This window comes from Heterodontus francisci, chromosome 2 (genome assembly GCF_036365525.1).
Source record: "Heterodontus francisci isolate sHetFra1 chromosome 2, sHetFra1.hap1, whole genome shotgun sequence".
Classification (NCBI taxonomy): Eukaryota; Metazoa; Chordata; class Chondrichthyes; order Heterodontiformes; family Heterodontidae; genus Heterodontus; species Heterodontus francisci.
In genome coordinates this window covers 151,153,548-151,171,668 of record NC_090372.1, presented here as the reverse complement: position 1 = coordinate 151,171,668, position 18,121 = coordinate 151,153,548, and the positions used below count along the sequence as shown (strand labels likewise).

The following is an 18,121-nucleotide window of genomic DNA, read 5'->3' as shown; positions in this document are numbered from 1 at the left end:
TTTCACTACTCGAACCAGTGCGGCCTTGCCCACTACCATCCTGATGGCGTGGCTGTGCTGATAACTTTCAATTGCCAAAGACGATGGCAGCAGCTCTTCTTTTCCAAAAGTCAGCTACCAGGTTCCAATTCACAGACCCTGTCGTTTTAAAATCAACAGCTCCCAGCTTTTTCCAGTTCAGGAGCCCTGGCAGATTCTTTTAAAACCAATTCTTTTAAATCCAGTTCTGTCACTGGCTTCTTGTAAAAACCACACTCTCTTTTTTTCCTGGTCTTAACACAAGGCTGGTTAACAAAATCGAGGTTTATCAAATAGGAGGGTCAGTGTCCAATTGGATAAAAAATTGGCTTAAGGACAGAAGGCAGCAAGTGGTAATAAATGGTTGCTTTTCAGACTGATGCTGGGGCCACAGCTTTTTTGTTTGCTTATATATGTGACTTGGATCTTGGAATACAGAGTAGAATTGCAAAATTTGCCAATCCTCCTCTAACCAAAAAAAAAAAGGCCTCTTGTGTGGAGGGTTTGGTAAGGTAAGGTTTTCCTTTTTTAAAAAAAATCTCTGTTATCAATTTAGTGCAGAGGGGAAGCTAGGGCAGTTGCATACTCCTCTTGCAGGATGTGGGAGGTAAGGGTCACCACTGGTGTCCCTGCTGACTTCACCTGTAAGAAGTGCACCCAACTCCAGCTCCTCTCAGACCGCGTTAGGGAACTGGAGCTGGATGAACTTCGGATCATTCAGGATGCTGAGGGGGTGATAGCGAGCAGTTATAGGGAAGTAGTGACACCTAAGTTACAGGATAAAGGTAGCTGGGTGACCGTCAGGGGAGGGAAAGGGAATAGGCGCACAGTGCAGGGATCACCTGTGGCCGTTCCCCTCAATAATACGTATACCGTTTTGGATACGGTTGGGGGGACGACCTACCAGAGGAAAGCCACAGTGGTTAGGTCTCTGGCACTGAGCCTGGCTCAGTGGCTCAGAAGGGAAGGGGGGAGAATAGGAAAGCGATAGTGATAGGAGATTCAATGGTTAGAGGAACAGACAGGAGATTCTGTGGTCGCGAACGAGACTCCCGGATGGTATGTTGCCTCCCGGGTGCCAGGGTCAGGGATGTCTCGGATTGAGTCCACAGGATTCTTAAGGGGGAGGGGGAGCAGCCAGAGGTCGTGGTACACATCGGTACCAATGACATAGCTAGGAAAAGGGATGAGGACCTGAAAAGCGAATTTAGGGAGTTAGGTTGGAAGCTGAAAGGCAGGACGAGCAGAGTAGTAATCTCAGGATTGTTACTGGTGCCACGTGCTAGTGAGGCTAGATACAGGGAGCGAGTGCAGCTGAACACGTGGCTACAGAACTGGTGTAGGAGGGAGAGATTCAGATATGTGGATCATTGGGATACCTTCTGGGGAAGGTGGGACCTGTACAAGAAGGACGGGTTGCATCTGAACTGGAGGGGCACCAATATCCTGGGCGGGAGGTTTGCTAGAGCTCTTCAGGAGGGTTTAAACTAGTTTGGCAGGGGGATGGGAACCGGAGCCACGGATCAGTGGATGGGGTAGCTGTGGAACAGGCAGATACCGAGTGCAGAGAGTCTGTGAGGAAGGTTAGACAGTTGACAGGGCAAAGTTGCAGCCAGTATGATGGGTTGAAATGTGTCTATTTTAACGCAAGAAGTGTCAGGAATAAGGGTGATGAACTTAAGAGCATGGATCAGTACTTGGAGCTACGATGTTGTGGCCATTACGGAGACGTGGATATCACGGGCAGGAATGGATGTTGGATATTCCGGGGTTTAGATGTTTCAAAAGGAATAGGGAGGGAGGTAAAAGAGGTGGGGGAGTGGCATTGTTAATCAGGGATAGTATCACAGCTGCAGAAAGGGAGGTTGTCGAGGAGGGTTTGTCTACTGAGTCATTATGGGTGGAAGTCAGAAACAGGAAAGGAGCAGTCACTTTGGGAGTTTTCTATAGACCCCCCAATAGCAAAAGAGACATGGAGGAACAGATTGGGAGGCAGATTTTGGAAAGGTGCAGAAGTAACAGGGTTGTTGTCATGGGTGACTTCAACTTCCCTAATATTGATAGGAACCTCCTTAGTGCAAATAGTTTGGATGGAGCAGTTTTTGTCAGGTGTGTCCAGGAAGGTTTCCTGACTCAATATGTAGATAGGCCGACTAGAGGGGAGACTATGTTGGACTTGGTGCTTGGCAACGAACCAGGCCAGGTGGCAGATCTCTCGGTGGGAGAGCATTTCAGTGATAGTGATCACAACTCCCTGACCTTTACTATAGTCATGGAGAGGGACAGGAGCAGACGGGATGGGAAAATATTTAATTGGGGGAGGGGGAATTACAATGCTATTAGGCAGGAACTGGGGAGCATAAATTGGGAACAGATGTTCTCAAGGAAATGCACGACAGAAATGTGGAGGTTGTTTAGGGAGCACTTGCTGCGACTGCTGGATAGGTTTGTCCCGATGAGGCAGGGATGGTAGGGTGAAGGAACCTTGGATGACGAGATGTGGAATAGCTAGTCAAGAGGAAGAAGGAAGCTTACTTAAGGTTGAGGAAGCAAGGATCAGACAGAGCTCTAGAGGGTTACAAGGTAGCCAGGAAGGAACTGAAGAATGGACTTAGGAGAGCTAGAAGGGGACATGAAAAAGTTTTGGCGGGTAGGATTAAGGAAAATCCCAAGGTGTTCTACATTTATGTGAGGAACAAGAGGATGGCCAGAGTGAGGGTAGGGCCGATCAGGGATAATGGAGGGAACTTGTGCCTGGAGTCTGAGGAGGTAGGGGAGGTCCTAAATGAATACTTTGCTTCAGTATTCACTAGTGAGAGGGACCTAGTTGTTTGTGAGGACAGCGTGGAACAGGCTGATATGCTCGAACAGGTTGAGGTTAAGAGGGAGGATGTGCTGGAAATTTTGAATGATAGGACAGATAAGTCCCCGGGGCCAGACGGGATATACCCAAGGATATTACGGGAAGAGAGGGAAGAGATTGCTGCGCCTTTGGCGATGATCTTTGCATCTTCACTGTCCACTGGAGTAGTACCGGATGATTGGCGGGTGGCAAATGTTGTTCCCTTGTTCAAGAAACGGAATAGGGATAACCCTGGGAATTATAGGCCAGTCAGTCTTACGTCGGTAGTGGGCAAATTATTGGAGAGGATTCTGAGAGACAGGATTTATGATTATTTGGAAAAGCATGGTTTGATTAGAGACAGTCAGCATGGCTTTGTGAGGGGCAGGTCATGCCTCACAAGCCTTATTGAATTCTTTGAAGAGGTGACAAAACACATTGATGAAGGAAGAGCAGTGGATGTGGTGTATATGGATTTTAGCAAGGCGTTTGATAAGGTTCCCCATGGTAGGCTCATTCAGAAAGTAAGGAGGCATGGGATTCAGGGAAAGTTGGCTGTCTGGATACAAAATTGGCTAGCCCATAGAAGTCAGAGGGTGGTAGTAGATGGAAAGTATTCAGCATGGAGCTCGGTGACCAGTGGTGTTCCACAAGGATCTGTTCTGGGACCTCTGCTCTTTGTGATTTTTATAAATGACTTGGATGAGGAAGTGGAAGGCTGGGTTAGCAAGTTTGCCGATGACACGAAGGTTGCTGGAGTTGTGGATAGTGTGGAAGGCTGTTGTAGGTTGCAACGGGACATTGACAGGATGCAGAGCTGGGCCGAGAAGTGGCAGATGGAGTTCAACCTGGAAAAGTGTGAAGTGATTCATTTTGGAAGGTTGAATTTGATTGCGGAATACAGTCTTAAAGACAGGATTCTTGGCAGTGTGGAGGAACAGAGGGATCTTGGGGTCCATGTCCATAGATCGATCAATGTTGCCACCCAAGTTGGTATGGTGTGTTGGCTTTCATTAACAGGGGGATTGAGTTTAAGAGCCGCGAGGTTATGCTGCAGCTCTATAAGGCCCTGGTTCGACCACACTTGGAATATTGTGTTCAGTTCTGGTCGCCTCATTATAGGAAGGATGTGGAAGCTTTAGAGAGGGTGCAGAGGAGATTTACCAGGATGCTGCCTGGACTGGAGGGCATGTCCTATGAAGAAAGATTGAGTGAGCTAGGGCTTTTCTCATTGGAGCGAAGAAGGATGAGAGGTGACTTGATAGAGGGGTACAAGATGATGAGAGGCAAAGATAGTGGATAGTCAGAGACTTTTTCCCAGGGTGGAAAGGGCTATCACCAGGGGGCATAATTTTAAGGTGATTGGAGGAAGGTTTCAGGGAGATGTCAGAGGTAGGTTCTTTACACAGAGAGTGGTGGGTGCGTGGAATGCGTTGCCAGCGGTGGTGGTAGAAGCAGATACATTAGGGGCATTTAAGCGACTCTTGGATAGGTACATGGATGATAGTGGAATGAAGGGTAGGTAGTTAGTTTGATCTTAGAGTAGGTTAAAGGTTCAGCACAACATTGTGGGCCGAAGGGCCTGTACTGTGCTGTACTGTTCTATGTTCTATAATTACGCCAAACTTGGAGATGCAGCAAACAGTGAGGATATGAACCATCTGCAATAGGACATAGATAGGCTAGCGGAGTGGAGAAACGAGTGACAGATGGAATTTAATAGTGACAAGTGTGAGGTGATGCATTTTAGCAGAAGAAATAGGGAGAGGCAATATGTACTTAATGGCACAGTTCTAAAGTGTTTGCAGTGTCTGAAAGTGCTTGTGCATAGATCTTTGAAGGTGGCAGGACATATTGAGAGAGTGGTTCGTAAAGCATATGGGATTTTGGGCTTCATAGATAAAGACATTGAGTACAAAAGCAGGGAAGTTATGCTGAACCTTTATAAAGCTCTGGTTAAGCCCCAACTGGAGTATTGCATCCAGTTCTGGTCACCACACTTTAGGAAGGATGTGAGGGTCCTTGAGCGGCTGCAGAGGAGATTTACCAGAATGGTTCCAGGAATGGAGGATTTTAGTTACAAGGATAGGTTGGAAAAGCTGGGTTTGTTCTTGGAACAAAGGAGATTAAGGGGAGATTTAATTGAAGTGTACAAGGTTATGACAGGCCGAGTTATGGGAAAAACTGTTCCCATTAACTGATAGTACAGGGATTAGGGACACAGATTGAAAGTTTTGGGCAAGAGATGCAGGGGAATATAAGGAAGCCCTCTTTTTATGCAGCGCGTGGTAATGGCCTGGAACCCACTGCCACAAGGGTGGTAGAAGCGGAGGCAATCTATGATTTCAAGAGGAAGTTGGATGGCCACTTGAGGGAAACAGACTTGCAGGCCTACAGGGATCGAGCCGGGGAGTGGGACTGACTGGATAGCTCCATGGAGAGCTGGCATGGATTGAATGGGCTGAATGGCTTCCTTCTGTGCCATAAGTGACTCTATGACTCTATTTCATCCCTGGTAACATTTTGCATTCTCTCCAGACCTTGACCATCCCTCCTAAAGTGCTCCAGCTGGAGCCAAACTTGTATTTTACAAAGGTTTAGCATAGGTTCCTTCCTTTTGTACTCTGTGCCTCTGCTTACAAAGCCACAGATCCTGCATGCCTATTTAACAGCCTTCTCAGCTTGCTCTGCCACTTTCAAAGATTTGTGTACACGCAGATCCAGGGTGTCTCTGTTCCTGCAACCCCCTTAAAGTTGTACCATTTAGTTTACATTGTCTTACCTTATGATTCCTACCAAAATTAAGCCTTTTACACTTTTCTGCGTTAAATTTCATCTGTCACTTGTCTTCCCATTTCATCAGTCTGTCCATGTCCTCCTGAAGTCTGTTGCTATGCTCATCGCTGTTTACTACATTTGTGTCTTATATATGCAAGGCCAAAAAAAAGCAGTGATCCCAACACTGACCCCTGGGGAACACCACTGCACACTTCCCTCCAGTTGATTGCATTTCTGCCTCTGAGTCAGAAGGGTTGTGGGTTCTTGCTCCACTTCAACGTGGATATGAATTCTCATATTGTGCATTTATGATAATAGTAAGGCTATCGAGGCTCATTTTATTTGAACAAATTGGAAAGCAGCTTCCAGTATCCGCAAATGTGTATTTAAATGCGGAAATCTGGATGTTGCTGTCAGGTACCTCACTCCTCCGTAGATTGCAATTTAACAGTCGTCACTGATAGACTCCACACTGAAGTTGTGGTAGTTACCCATTAAAGGTGGCAGAACAAGTTGGAACTGGTGTATTAAGGAGTAAATTAATTTTTAATGGTGTGGTGAGTTATAATTATTGCCACACAACCTCTCTGGCACTGAAAACTGTGGAGTCTCATTTCTTCAGAATTTAATTACTGTTGGGGATACAAAACAATTGTTTTTACTTTTTCTGTCCATCTTGTGTGTCTCAGTCTTATCTTTCTTTCCAAATCTTTATTTCACTTTCTGTGTATGATTTAAATCAGATCTATAATTCCTGGTCTAGACTCTGTGTCTCAATGTTGATTCTTCAGTCTGATTGAAGAGCTTCGCTTTTTTTTTTGCTCTGCTCACAGACTCCCTGTAGAGGGTGCCACGCTGGATTAGACGCCCGATGAAAGCAAGTCTCTGCTCAAAAGCCTGCAAAAACTCAATGGGCAGCTGTCAGTGTAGTGAACAATGAGCGTCATTCCTACGCCACTGACCACAGAATCTGGATCGTAATGTAGGGTGAAACTGCAGTGTAGTACTGAGGTAGCTATATAACAACAGTGACTACTTCAGAAGTAATCCATTAGCTGTGAAATGTTTGTGGATGTCCAGAGAATATAAGGTACTTTATAAATGCAAGTATTTTTTAAACGAAGGGACTGGAGTATTGAAAAAGCAGTGCTTCAAATGTGATGTTAAACAGAAGAAGGTCCATTTGATGGTTCCTAATCCTGATGAGTCAAATGGATTTAGAAAATCACATGCACTGTTTGAAGAAGAGCAGGGCATTCCTCTAGTGTCCTGGGCAATGTTCCTTCTTCAACACTACCAAAACTGATTGATTTGATTAATCATCTGATGTGCTATTTGTGAGATAAATTTAGCTGTCTGCATAAAGTTTTGGCATACAATGCTACGTAAATATATCGGCTGTAAAGCCATTAATTGGTGTTTTTTTAACAGAAGATGGATGTAGTTTTGGAATTTAGTTCCCCAAAACACTAATGCAAATCCTATGTAAAAACAATGGAATTTAGTGTTCATCAGTAATGCCCCAAAATATAAATTAGCAGCAAATGATTTCCCAAAAGTCTCACATGAAAGTGAAACAGATATTTCCAGCCTCTGTAAAATAATTTACCTAGTTACCGGCTTGTTGGTTTCTGGGGTATTCCGGCTGCAGCTGTTATACTGGGCCTGGTCAACATTACTGCAGCATTAGTGTCTATATACTTTGGTAATCTCACTGGGGAGAGACTAGCTGAATCAAAATGCTATTTGGTTGCTTTATGTTAAAGGCTCATTTAAAGCCACTTTTTATTGCCAATTAGCCTACATTTTTGGGGTATTTTTCATTTTTTTTTGGCATCACAAACCATGAGTACATCAGAGGGAAAAGTTTGATCTCAAAATTCAAATAACAATCAAACTTTATTTGAAAGATCACAAAGAAAAAACAGACTTATAAAGGCCATACTAAGTTAAATGACAATCCACAATTATTTACAAAGTTCATGAATCTAATGACGTTTTTTACTCTAATGAAAAGTTAGATGGATGTGATTTTAGTTCATATTCACCCCCGTATCTGCGTTCTCTAACAATACAGTTGAACAATCGAGGTTTAAAATAAAAGCTGGCAGTCGTAATAGAGAATGTGTATCAGGCAAACAGTATAGTCTTATGATTTCTTTCTCCAAGTGCAGCCGACCTCTGCCAGAAACACTTTTTTTTTAATCAGAGTTTGATAGAATGTAAGGTGACATTTGGAGGTTATGACCACTAACTACACAGTAGGCAGAGTACAGTAAACTTTTTAATGCAGAAAATCTGTTGTCAGGTCTGCATCAGTGTATGTCCTGATCACATGGATATGCTGCACCTGCATTACGCAATCCTATTTTTGGTAAGAATTTTTTTTTTTTTATTAGAGATACAGCACTGAAACAGGCCCTTCGGCCCACCGAGTCTGTGCCGACCAAGAACCACCCATTTATTCTAACCCTACAGTAATCCCATATTCCCTACTACCTACCTACACTAGGGGTAATTTACAATGGCCAATTTACCTATCACTTTCAAGTCTTTGGCAGTGGGAGGAAACTGGAGCGCCCGGCGAAAACCCACGCGGTCACAGGGAGAACTTGCAAACTCCTCACAGGCAGTACCCAGAATTGAACCCGGGTCCCTGGAGCTGTGAGGCTGCAGTGCTAACCACTGCGCCGCCCTTTTCAAGGGTTAAGTAAGATTTTAGATAAGATAACCAATTTTTAATAGCAAATTGGAAAAGTTTTCTTTAAATAATCCACTACCCAGTCCTCTCAAATTTATAGTAGATATCAGTGATAAAACTTTTTAATTATCTGTATTTATAGCGCAGATTTGGTGTGAATTTGGCACATTAACCTTCTATAACAAGCTCAATATATACTATTTCATTGTCTAAAAGAAAAATAAGGCAGATGGCATTTAATGTAAATAAATATGCATGTGTGTAGGGCTAATGCCAAGCATGTGTATACCATGTTGAGTTCTGAATTAAAATCTGTTGAGTGGGCAAATGACCTAGGTGTTACAGTGCGAGAATTTCTAAAGGCTCACAGCCAGTGTCAAAAGACTAGTGAAAGCAAAGAGTAGTAGGATGTATAGCTAGGACAATTTGATATAAAGCAAATAGCATCTTAGTGTTCTTGCAAAAGAACATGGTTAGGCCTCATCTAGAATATTGCGTCTGCTTCTGGTCCCCTCGTATCGTTGAGACCCTGAAAGAGTTCGGGGTAGGGCTATGAGATTAATACTTAGTTTAATAATCCTTGCTTTGGGGAGTATAGATTTCAGGGTAAAGTGATTGATTGGTTTTTAAAATGAAGACTCTAGACTGTGTCCATTGGGATAGATTATTTGAATTAAGTTAGGGAGAACAAAGGGAAATATGCATAAGTTATGCAAGCATAAATCTAGGTTAGATGTCCAGAGGTTTTTCTTCTTGCAGAGGGTCATAAACCTGGCTCATGCTGTGAGTACAGATTCGCTGCAAACTTCAAAAGGGAACTGAATAAGTTCCTGGAGAATGCTGATATTGCTGAATACAAAAAGTAGGTGGAATGTTGAGTGACGTACACTTTATCTCTTGGAGCTTGCTTATAATCATCCTTGGAGGTTGGAGAGGAATTATTTGGGGACCTGTTCTCTCTGAATTAGCCTCGGATTCTTTTTTTTTTGCTTCTGCCATGGCTGGTGGTGGATATGGAACGTTAAGAGGTATCATTGGGACAGGCTTGATGGACTAGCTGGTCTTTTTCTGTGTCTTTTTTTCATATGAAGGCTGTTGTGGAGGTAGGGTACTATGATGTAGTGGGAATATCAGAAATGTGGCTATATCCAGAGGATGGACAAAAATAAGATAAGTTTAAAGAATTAAGAAAAGATAAAGTGAACATGAACAGTTGGTGTGTCTTGTACAAAAATTGTTGACCTGGAAGGTAGAAAGGCTACAGAATGAACAATCCTGGTTAGTCTTCTCTAGCACTAAAGAAATCAAGCTACCGTTGGGTGTGCTGTAGTTTATTTTACAAAACAATCGGAAGGTTATATGAAAACAAGAAAGTTACTTTGAGTTTTTAATCAATTTAATATAAACTGAGAGAATCCAGAGTTAGAGTTGGTAGGAGTAATGAGAGATTCCTGAAGCTGTGGGCGGAGATGACCCATTGCCCCATGATTGACTGCAGAGTTCTGATGGCCTGCACCTAGACCCATACAGGTTGGAGATGGACTTCTCTATTTACTATGCCATTGTCTAGGGGTGCACTGACAAGCAACCCAGTGGATCTATAAGTTCCTGATGTAAAGCCATTGGTCATCTATACTATGTGTCCTCTGACGCCAGGCTAGGATATGAACCCTTTTGCCGGTGACCTGCTTCCTCAGCCATCCTATCCCCCAAGTGGCTTATACTAAACCCGATTACATGGTTTGTCTTAACATGCTACAGATTTTTCCCAGAAGACAAACTGTCAATGAATTCAAAGCTGTGGGGTTTCAGGGTAAACCTTGGGAAAGGATTAAAGAAACCTGGTTGGAAATGAATGTTAGTTAGAAGAGTTATATCAGAGTTTGGAATAACAGTGTGTATTTTATATAAATGGCCTGCATTCAGAAACTCAATACAAAGTGGTCAGTAGATGCTACCAAATGAGGGAGAATGAAATTGAAAGACACTGCTCAGTTTACAGAACAAGTTTCATAGGTTTATGTAAGTGGGCAGAACAACGCAAATGAAATTTAATGCAAACAAAGTGTAAACTGCTACACATAGAAACAAAAAAGAGAGGACAGGTCTACTCAGTTAATGGTATTGAAGTCATTAAAGATAAAGCTGAAAGAGACCTAACTTCCTCTAGCCCTACAACCAGGCCCCTTTGAAGCAGAAATCTTAATTCCTTTGACTCTGACCTCTTTGTATTTCCCATTCCTTTGCCCCACTATCCAAAAATATATTAGAGTAAATCTAATTTTGATGGGTGGTTAGGGGTTTCTATGTTTTTAGTCCAACAGGGAAGATAGATCGTGTTAAGAAGTGCAAGGTGTGGAATTTTCTCATTTCATGTTTTCTTGTATCCCTATGATTTTTTCCTTAATATTTTCTTGTGTTGTCAGCTATTAAAGAATGAAGAAGGAAAATGGCCTTTGAACGATGTCAAAAGATCTCTTTCCAGGAAAGTCTGGAAGCTATCAAGGAACGAATGAAAGCGAAACGGAATCAGAATCAGACTAAAATTCACAGGGCTAAACAAACCTTGACTTCAAAAGTGAAAACCAAAGTACTGAGTAAGCATGCAGTTTTATTTCTAAGAACTTTAATTTTCAGCTTTTAACAGTCCTTCTTCACCTTTTACTTTTTTTAATTTAACAGGTAAGAACTCTTTCATAAAAAATATTCAAGCAAACAATCAAAACCTAGCTCTGTCTCTAGAAGCAGAAAAGAAGAAACTGAGAGTAGCATGCGATGTCATATTGTCCTTGAAGAGAGAACGGCAGGCTATGATGTTCTACATCCTCATGCTAAAGAGGAAACTTGAAGATCGTATCTCAGAGCAAGTTGAGGTACATGAGCAAAACCAAAACTATTAAATTTTATTTTGACTTTTTGTAGTCAATAAATAGCAAATGCCTTGAATTGCTACAATTTTATGATGAATAAAGTATTTTTAAAACTCTTCCAATTATGTTACAAATAACTTGGATTAAAAAAAAATTGGCTTAAGGACTGAAAACAGCAAATCATGGTAAATGGTTGTTTTTCAGACTGGAGGCTGGTAGACAGTGGTGTTCTCCAAGGTCCAGTGCTAAGTCTGCTGCTTTTTTGGTTTATATAAATTATTTGAATATTGGAATACAGAGTAAAATTTCAAAATTTGCCAATGGTACCAAACTTGGGGGTGTGGCAGACAGTGAGGATGATGCCAATCGAATGCAACAGGACATAGATGGCTAGCAAAATGGGCAGACAAATGGCAGATGGAATTTAATAAAGAAGTGTGAGGTGATATATTATAGCAGATGGGATAGGGAGAGGCAATAGACTTAATGGCACAGTTCTAAAGAGTGTACAGGGAACTGAGGGACCTGGGGGTTCACGTGCACAGGTCTTTGAAGGTGACAGGATATGCTGCGAGTGTAGTTAGCAAAGCATATGGGATCTTGGGCTTCATAAATAAGGATATTGAGTGCAAAAGCGGGAAAGTTATGCTGAATCTTTATAAAGTTCTGGTTAGGCCACAACTAGAATACGGTGTCCAATTCTGGTCGTCACACTTTAGGAACGATTTTTAAAAAATATTCTTTCATGGGATGTGGGTGTTGCTGGCAAAGCCAGCATTTGTTGCCCATCCCTAATGGCCCTTGAGAAGGTTGTAGTGAGCCCCCGCTGTGAACCACTGCAGTCCATCTGGTGTGACTTTTCTGTAGCGCTTTGGCACAACTGAGTGGCTTATTAGGGCATTTAAGAGTCAACCACATAGCTGTGGGTCTGGACTCATATATAGGCCAGATCAGGTAAGGATGGCATTTTTCCTCCTCTAAAGGATATTAGTGAGTCAGATGGGTTTTTACGGCAATCAATGATTGATTCGAGGAACCATGACAGACTAGCTTTCAGTTCCTAATTTATTAATTAAATTTAAGTATTGATGAAAACACATACATTCTGTTGAAGCTTTTCGTCTTGCACTCAGCAGGACAATTTGCAAGAATACCAATGTATGGGAAAGCAACAAATTTTTACTGCTTTGAGAATATACAGTATAAATTTGTTGCTTTCCCTTACATTGGTATTCTTGCGAATTGTCCTGATGAGTGGAAGGCGAAAAGCTTTGACCATATGTCTCAGTTTTCAGCAATACTCAACTTCTGTACTACCAAACGACTAATTAAATTTAAATTTCACCAGCTGCCAAGGTGGGGTTTGAACCTGTGTCCCCAGGGCACTGGCTTGGGCCTCTCAATTACTAGTCCTGTGACATTACCACTACACCTTAAACAACACAGTCTCCCCTACAGGTCCTTAAGAGGAGATTTACCAGAATGGTTCCAAGGGAGTTTTAGCCACAAGGCTAGGTTGGAGAAGCTGGGGTTGTTATCCCTGGAGCAAAGGAGATTGAGGGGCGATTTGATAGAGGTGTATAAGATTGACAGGTTTAAATAAGTTAGAAAAGGAAAAGCTGTTCCCATTAATGATACAAGTACTAGGGGACACAGATTTATGGTTTTATGCAAAAAATGCAGGGAAATGCAGATGTGAGGAAGAGCTCTTTTTATACAGCAAGTGGTAATGACCTGGAACCCGCTGCCTATGAGGGTGGTGGAAGTGGAGACACTTAATCACTTCAAAAAAAAAATTGTATGGGCACTTGAGGAAACTAAACTTGCAGGGCAATGGGGAGAGAATGGGAGTGACTTAATTGCTTTACAGAAATATGGCACAGACTCAATGGGCTGGATAACCTCTTTGTGCCGTTATGATTCTGTAAATGTTTGCAAGCTGTTGAGGACATTCTTTACAAAGAAGGGCGGACTGCTGCCTTGTTTTTCTTTGTAAAGTTTTTTTTTTATACTTTAAAGAAATTTTGGAAAGAACTTAAGTAGGCAAGATTTGCATTCATTGATTTCGTGAAGCATGTAAGTGTTTCAATGTACCTGATTACAGCTACATATCAGATCACTGAGGATCTTTGAGGGAAATGTTGACTCTTAGTAAATATAGCATTTATATGTAGACAGATATTAGTTTATAGAATTTTGGGTATTCATAGGTATTCTATTTTTTTTCCTCCCTTCTCCTCACACAGCTTTTCCAAACAAGACAAGTGGAAAATTGATCTTTTCCTGTGTGTCTGCCGCCCTTAAGCTGCTTGCTGGAAAGTGCATACCAGCAGTGCAGTTTTCTTTCCTGCTCCCTTGTCTCTGGATCTGGTTTTCTCCCAGGTGGACTACTGAGATTGTCAGTTCATTGGGAAATGTGTGATCTCATCTTGTCACTTCATCGTATTGGAAATATATTGGTGAAATGCAAATATTACTGTGGTTAATCTTTCACTTTTGGGCATAGGTGCCCTCTGCTGCAGTAACTTTGTCTATGATCAAATTCATCTGCTGAATGTTGCTAAGCACGTAATTGTGGAATTAAAAAACTGTTTAAATTTTAAGTTAATAAACTTATGATATTGAAAAACTCAAGTTGCATATTACTACTAATGTTAGTAAAACGTTATCCTAACTTGGGTTAGAATCACACATGGTGGTACCATAATAGAGCTTGAAATTGCCAGCCGAAGAAAACTTGCTGTTTGATATGTCTGAATGAGATTTCTGAGGTTATAAATAATGAGCAGTCTGTTCTTGGGGAATTATGTGAATAGCTGGTTACTTACTAATAATTTTAGAGGAATTTGAATAATATTAGCTTGTGGAAATATCCTTTTTAAGGTCAGGAAAGAAGACCACGTGAGCAATTTCTTGCTGTTGCTGATTTCAAGACTCTTTAAATGCTCTGTTCATGCTGTCAACCTGGACTTGATTTTAGATAATAAAAGCAGCCATAAATTAGATAATCTGATATCTTGAATTTTAATTTCAGACTAAGCTTTCTATTTTTAAAGTAGCCTTTAAAGTAAATCCATTTTGTCGAGGCTCACCTCCTTGACCCCTGTGCAAGATCTGTAAGAAAATTGCAGTATTTCCTTTTTAACAGTGCAATGAAAGAAATGCAATGCTTGGGAATTTGTAGTAAATTCTGCGGATTTTTTCTTTTCTACCTGAATGGGAATCTACCAGTCTCGGTGCAATGTCAAATTGTTGTCCGTGTGCTTTATAATTTTGAGCGTGAATAACAATTTAAAATTTTGAATTTATAAAAAAAATGGCAAAAATCCCATTCCTTCACATATGGTGTTCTGACAACAGTTCTATGTATTTGCCACATTTGGTCATAAAAATGTCAAGATTTTATATATAACAAAAACTGAAAATGTTCAGGTAAAGCAGCATCTATGTAGAGATCAGGCAAACTAACATTTTGGGTGCAGACCCTTTGTTAAAACTGGTCTGCATCCAAAATGTTCACTTCACAGATGCTGCCTGACCTCCTGAGTGTTTCCTGTATTTTTGTTTTTTGTTTAATTTTCAGCAATTTTTTTTTTGCATTTTGTACAAGGTTTTCTTTGTTTTGGAACCTTGGATGTGTTTTAAACTTGAGAAACAATTGATTAGTATTTGGGGTTTGTTGACTTAAAGTTTTTGAAATTTACTGCTAGCAGATGTTCTAAATTTGATCCATCTGATTTTGATAAAATTTGGTAATTCATAATTCAGTATTCATTCTAATACTTATATTCATCAACATATTTAGCATTTTCTTATTTAAGTCCAGTTTCACTTGTTCTTTGTCAACTGAAAGCGAGTGGGTGAATTAGCCCATAGAGATCACTTGTTCATTTGCACAGTAAAAATTGTCATTTTGACAATACCAGGGAGCTAGTCAGGAGATATGTTTACTTTCAAACCTGTTGGCAATCACAGGAAACCTATATGGCTGCAGGTAGATGAGCATTTACTGATTCTATGTTGGAAATTTGTTTCATTCAGCTTCATTCATTTTCCATTTTCAGTGTTAATTGTATGGATGCATGCATAATTGTAACACTTATCTCCCTGTATCTAAAGCCTGTGATGTTGAGTGTGGTCTAGTAAGAGTCATCCTGTGAAGGCAACAGAGCTGTCCTAACAAACTTACTTTATTTTCAGGAATTTGGTTTCCTGGTAAATGCGGTAATCTTCAGTGTTTTTCATAAGAATTTAGTTCAAGAAGTAGTGTCTGCCATAGGAATAAATGCTTGATGTGAAACATTTCTTTAGGCTGTGATATATGGAAATCTCATGCTGCTACATGTTATGACTGTGTTTCAAATGATGTGTTCTTTAAGCTATCTTGCAACTGATTTTAAAACATTTTGCATTGCATTTCAGTTGTATTTACAGAAATATAGTGGGACGATGTGTAAATTGCCTCTTTCTAGTTTTATGTCTGAAATACAGGCTCTGAACTTTTCCAATCTTTAGTCTTAAATAATTGAATATGTTCCTTTTTATAGGTCATTAATCATGGTCAGCTGTTCATACTGATCATACCTGTTGGCTTTTCTGAGATGTGTCCATATTTCAGATTAAAAACATAACTTCTATACTGACTCGATTACTGGACTAAAATTATGAACAGTAATGTTCCTAAAAGTGACCAAGTCAACAGGCTTACCATTTTACCACCTCAAATTTTTGTTGCAGAATTTGAGTGTCATTCCTGATTCTATCGTGGAGGATCTAAGTAACTTTGAAGGGGATGATTTGCCACAATGCTTACCAGAATGTTCCTCACCCATTGAGCCCTTTATTCAGTGAGTATGTTTTGGAATTCTAGTCTTTAAAGAATTAAAATGCCTCAGAGTGAAGGTTTTAATAAATGTAATTCCGTTTCTTATAGAAAAATATGTAAATTTAGTGTATTGACATCAGATTTTAACCAGATTGACCTCTAATCAAGAGCTACACCCAGTGCTGATATATGGGTTGGCAGGTGGTGACCTTTCCACTGTGATGATGTGACTAGATTCTGGATAGACTGAATTTTTTCTACTATTTCTGTCTGTGCAAATTCAGTGTGCTATTATCTGTAATTATCCTAATGCATTATTGCTACTAGCGATCTTTGCTTTCCTACGTGTGGGCATTGACATATGCCTGGAATAGAACTTTCTGATTTAATATCTGACCTTGCAGCCTATGTGATGAACAGGTAGACTGCAGCATTTTTGATTTCTTTCCAATTGCTATTACTGTCATGCAGTTCAGGTTTTTTGCTTGAGTTGGCAGAAGTCCTTTTGTCATGAGATAAAATTCCCAAATATATCAACTGAGAGAGAAGACTTTTTTTTTCTATGGGAAGTTAAAGCAGCTAATGTGGTAGCACAGTGTAACCTGGTCCTACCCACACTCACCAACAACTTGCATTTATATAGCACCTTTAGTGTAATAAAACATTCCAAGCCACTTCACAGGAGCTTGACACACAGCCACCAAAGACGACATTGGGCTAGATGGCCAAAAGCTTGGTCAAAGAGGTATGATGTCTTAAAAAGAGGAAAGAGAGGTGGAAAGATATAGGGAGGGAATTCCAGAGCTTAAGAGCCTAGGCAGCTGAAGGCACGTCCACCAATGGTGGAATGATTAAAATCAGGAATGCTCAATAGGCCAGAATTTACAGAGCACAAAAATCTCAGAGGGTTGCACGGCTGAAGGAGATCAGAGATAGTGAGGGCGAGGCCATGAAGCAATTTGCAACAAGAATTAGAACTTTTAAAATCGAGGCGTTACTTCATGCCACACAACTATAAAGTAGATACTTCATGACAGACCCAAATATTATGCATTACAAAAGATACAAGCTCAAATCATGCTTCCTGTATCCTGATGTGTAAACGTGAGCTTCTCGATGCATATGAATCCCACTGCTCTCGTGCCATAAATATCCTTGCTATAGCATATATAGCCACAATCAGTGCTCCTCTCCGGTCCATTCCTTAAGGAAAAAGGCTTCCAGTATGCCCAGCCCCTAGGTATCGTCACATTTTTAAGGCCTCCAATGAGTGGCTGGAGTTATTCCGCAGCAGTCAGTCCATCTCCTTCCAGATCACATTGAGTGAGAGTGCCAGTATTGATGCCCATATTAGTGGCTGGAAGCAGTAACTTGCATCCTTGATTGTCATGTGATCGCAAAAACATCTATAACATGGACAATGCCGACCTGTTTTCTGGGCTTTGCTTAACAACACCCTCACCAGACCCAGTAAGCAGTGTAAAGGCAGCAAGTCCCAGGACTGCATCCCACTGCCCCCTGCTGCAATGTTGTGAAAAATATGGATGCCAGTCTTTAAAAAAAAAATACAGCTGATGCATCCTCCGGTTGTCCGTAGTTAACAGTTTTCACTGTATTTGACATATGATTTAGCATGTATTAAGTTAAAATGTTTGAACTAGTTCGTGAAAGCTAGAGTTTGAGGAAAACTTGTTTGTTTGTGATCGTTATCATTGGATTTTAATTCTGATAGCCAAAACAAGGAATAAAATGAAGGTACAAAGCATTGAACTTTTTTTTAAACCATGAGGAGCAAACTTGATAAACTGAGAAATCATACTTATAGCAACGATCGAACAAAAATGTAAAGCATCAAAGTGTCTGTCAAGTGTATAAATTATGTATAATATAGATTAATTTGAAACTTAAAAGTGAGTGAAAGATGAAGGAAAAACAAATTAAACAAACAAAGCAAATATGTAGAGCCCTCTGTGACCTCAACATCCTAAAGCGCTTTAGCCAATGAAGTACTTCTGAAGTGTAGTTAATGTTGTAATGAAGGAAAATGTGTTAAAAGAAACCCGGACTGAATACGATTGGGAAAAATA

The 18,121-nt window shown here is 40.8% G+C and overlaps 1 protein-coding gene across 3 annotated transcripts in view; it reads left to right on the top strand.

Moving 5' to 3' along the window:
- LOC137347499 (shugoshin 1-like) overlaps nucleotides 1-18,121 on the top strand; it is a 43,658-nt gene that overhangs the window by 10,174 nt on the left and 15,363 nt on the right. Inside the window, exons 1-4 of one of the 3 annotated variants that reach the window (XM_068011954.1) lie at nucleotides 6,547-6,649; nucleotides 10,766-10,936; nucleotides 11,022-11,212; nucleotides 15,947-16,056. In XM_068011954.1, coding sequence (XP_067868055.1) covers nucleotides 10,789-10,936; nucleotides 11,022-11,212; nucleotides 15,947-16,056 — 449 coding nt within the window. In that variant the 5' untranslated portion in view covers nucleotides 6,547-6,649; nucleotides 10,766-10,788. Of the gene's footprint in view, nucleotides 1-6,546; nucleotides 6,650-10,765; nucleotides 10,937-11,021; nucleotides 11,213-15,946; nucleotides 16,057-18,121 lie in introns of those variants that run through there. The other 2 variants (XM_068011947.1, XM_068011963.1) reach the window with 2 other exon arrangements.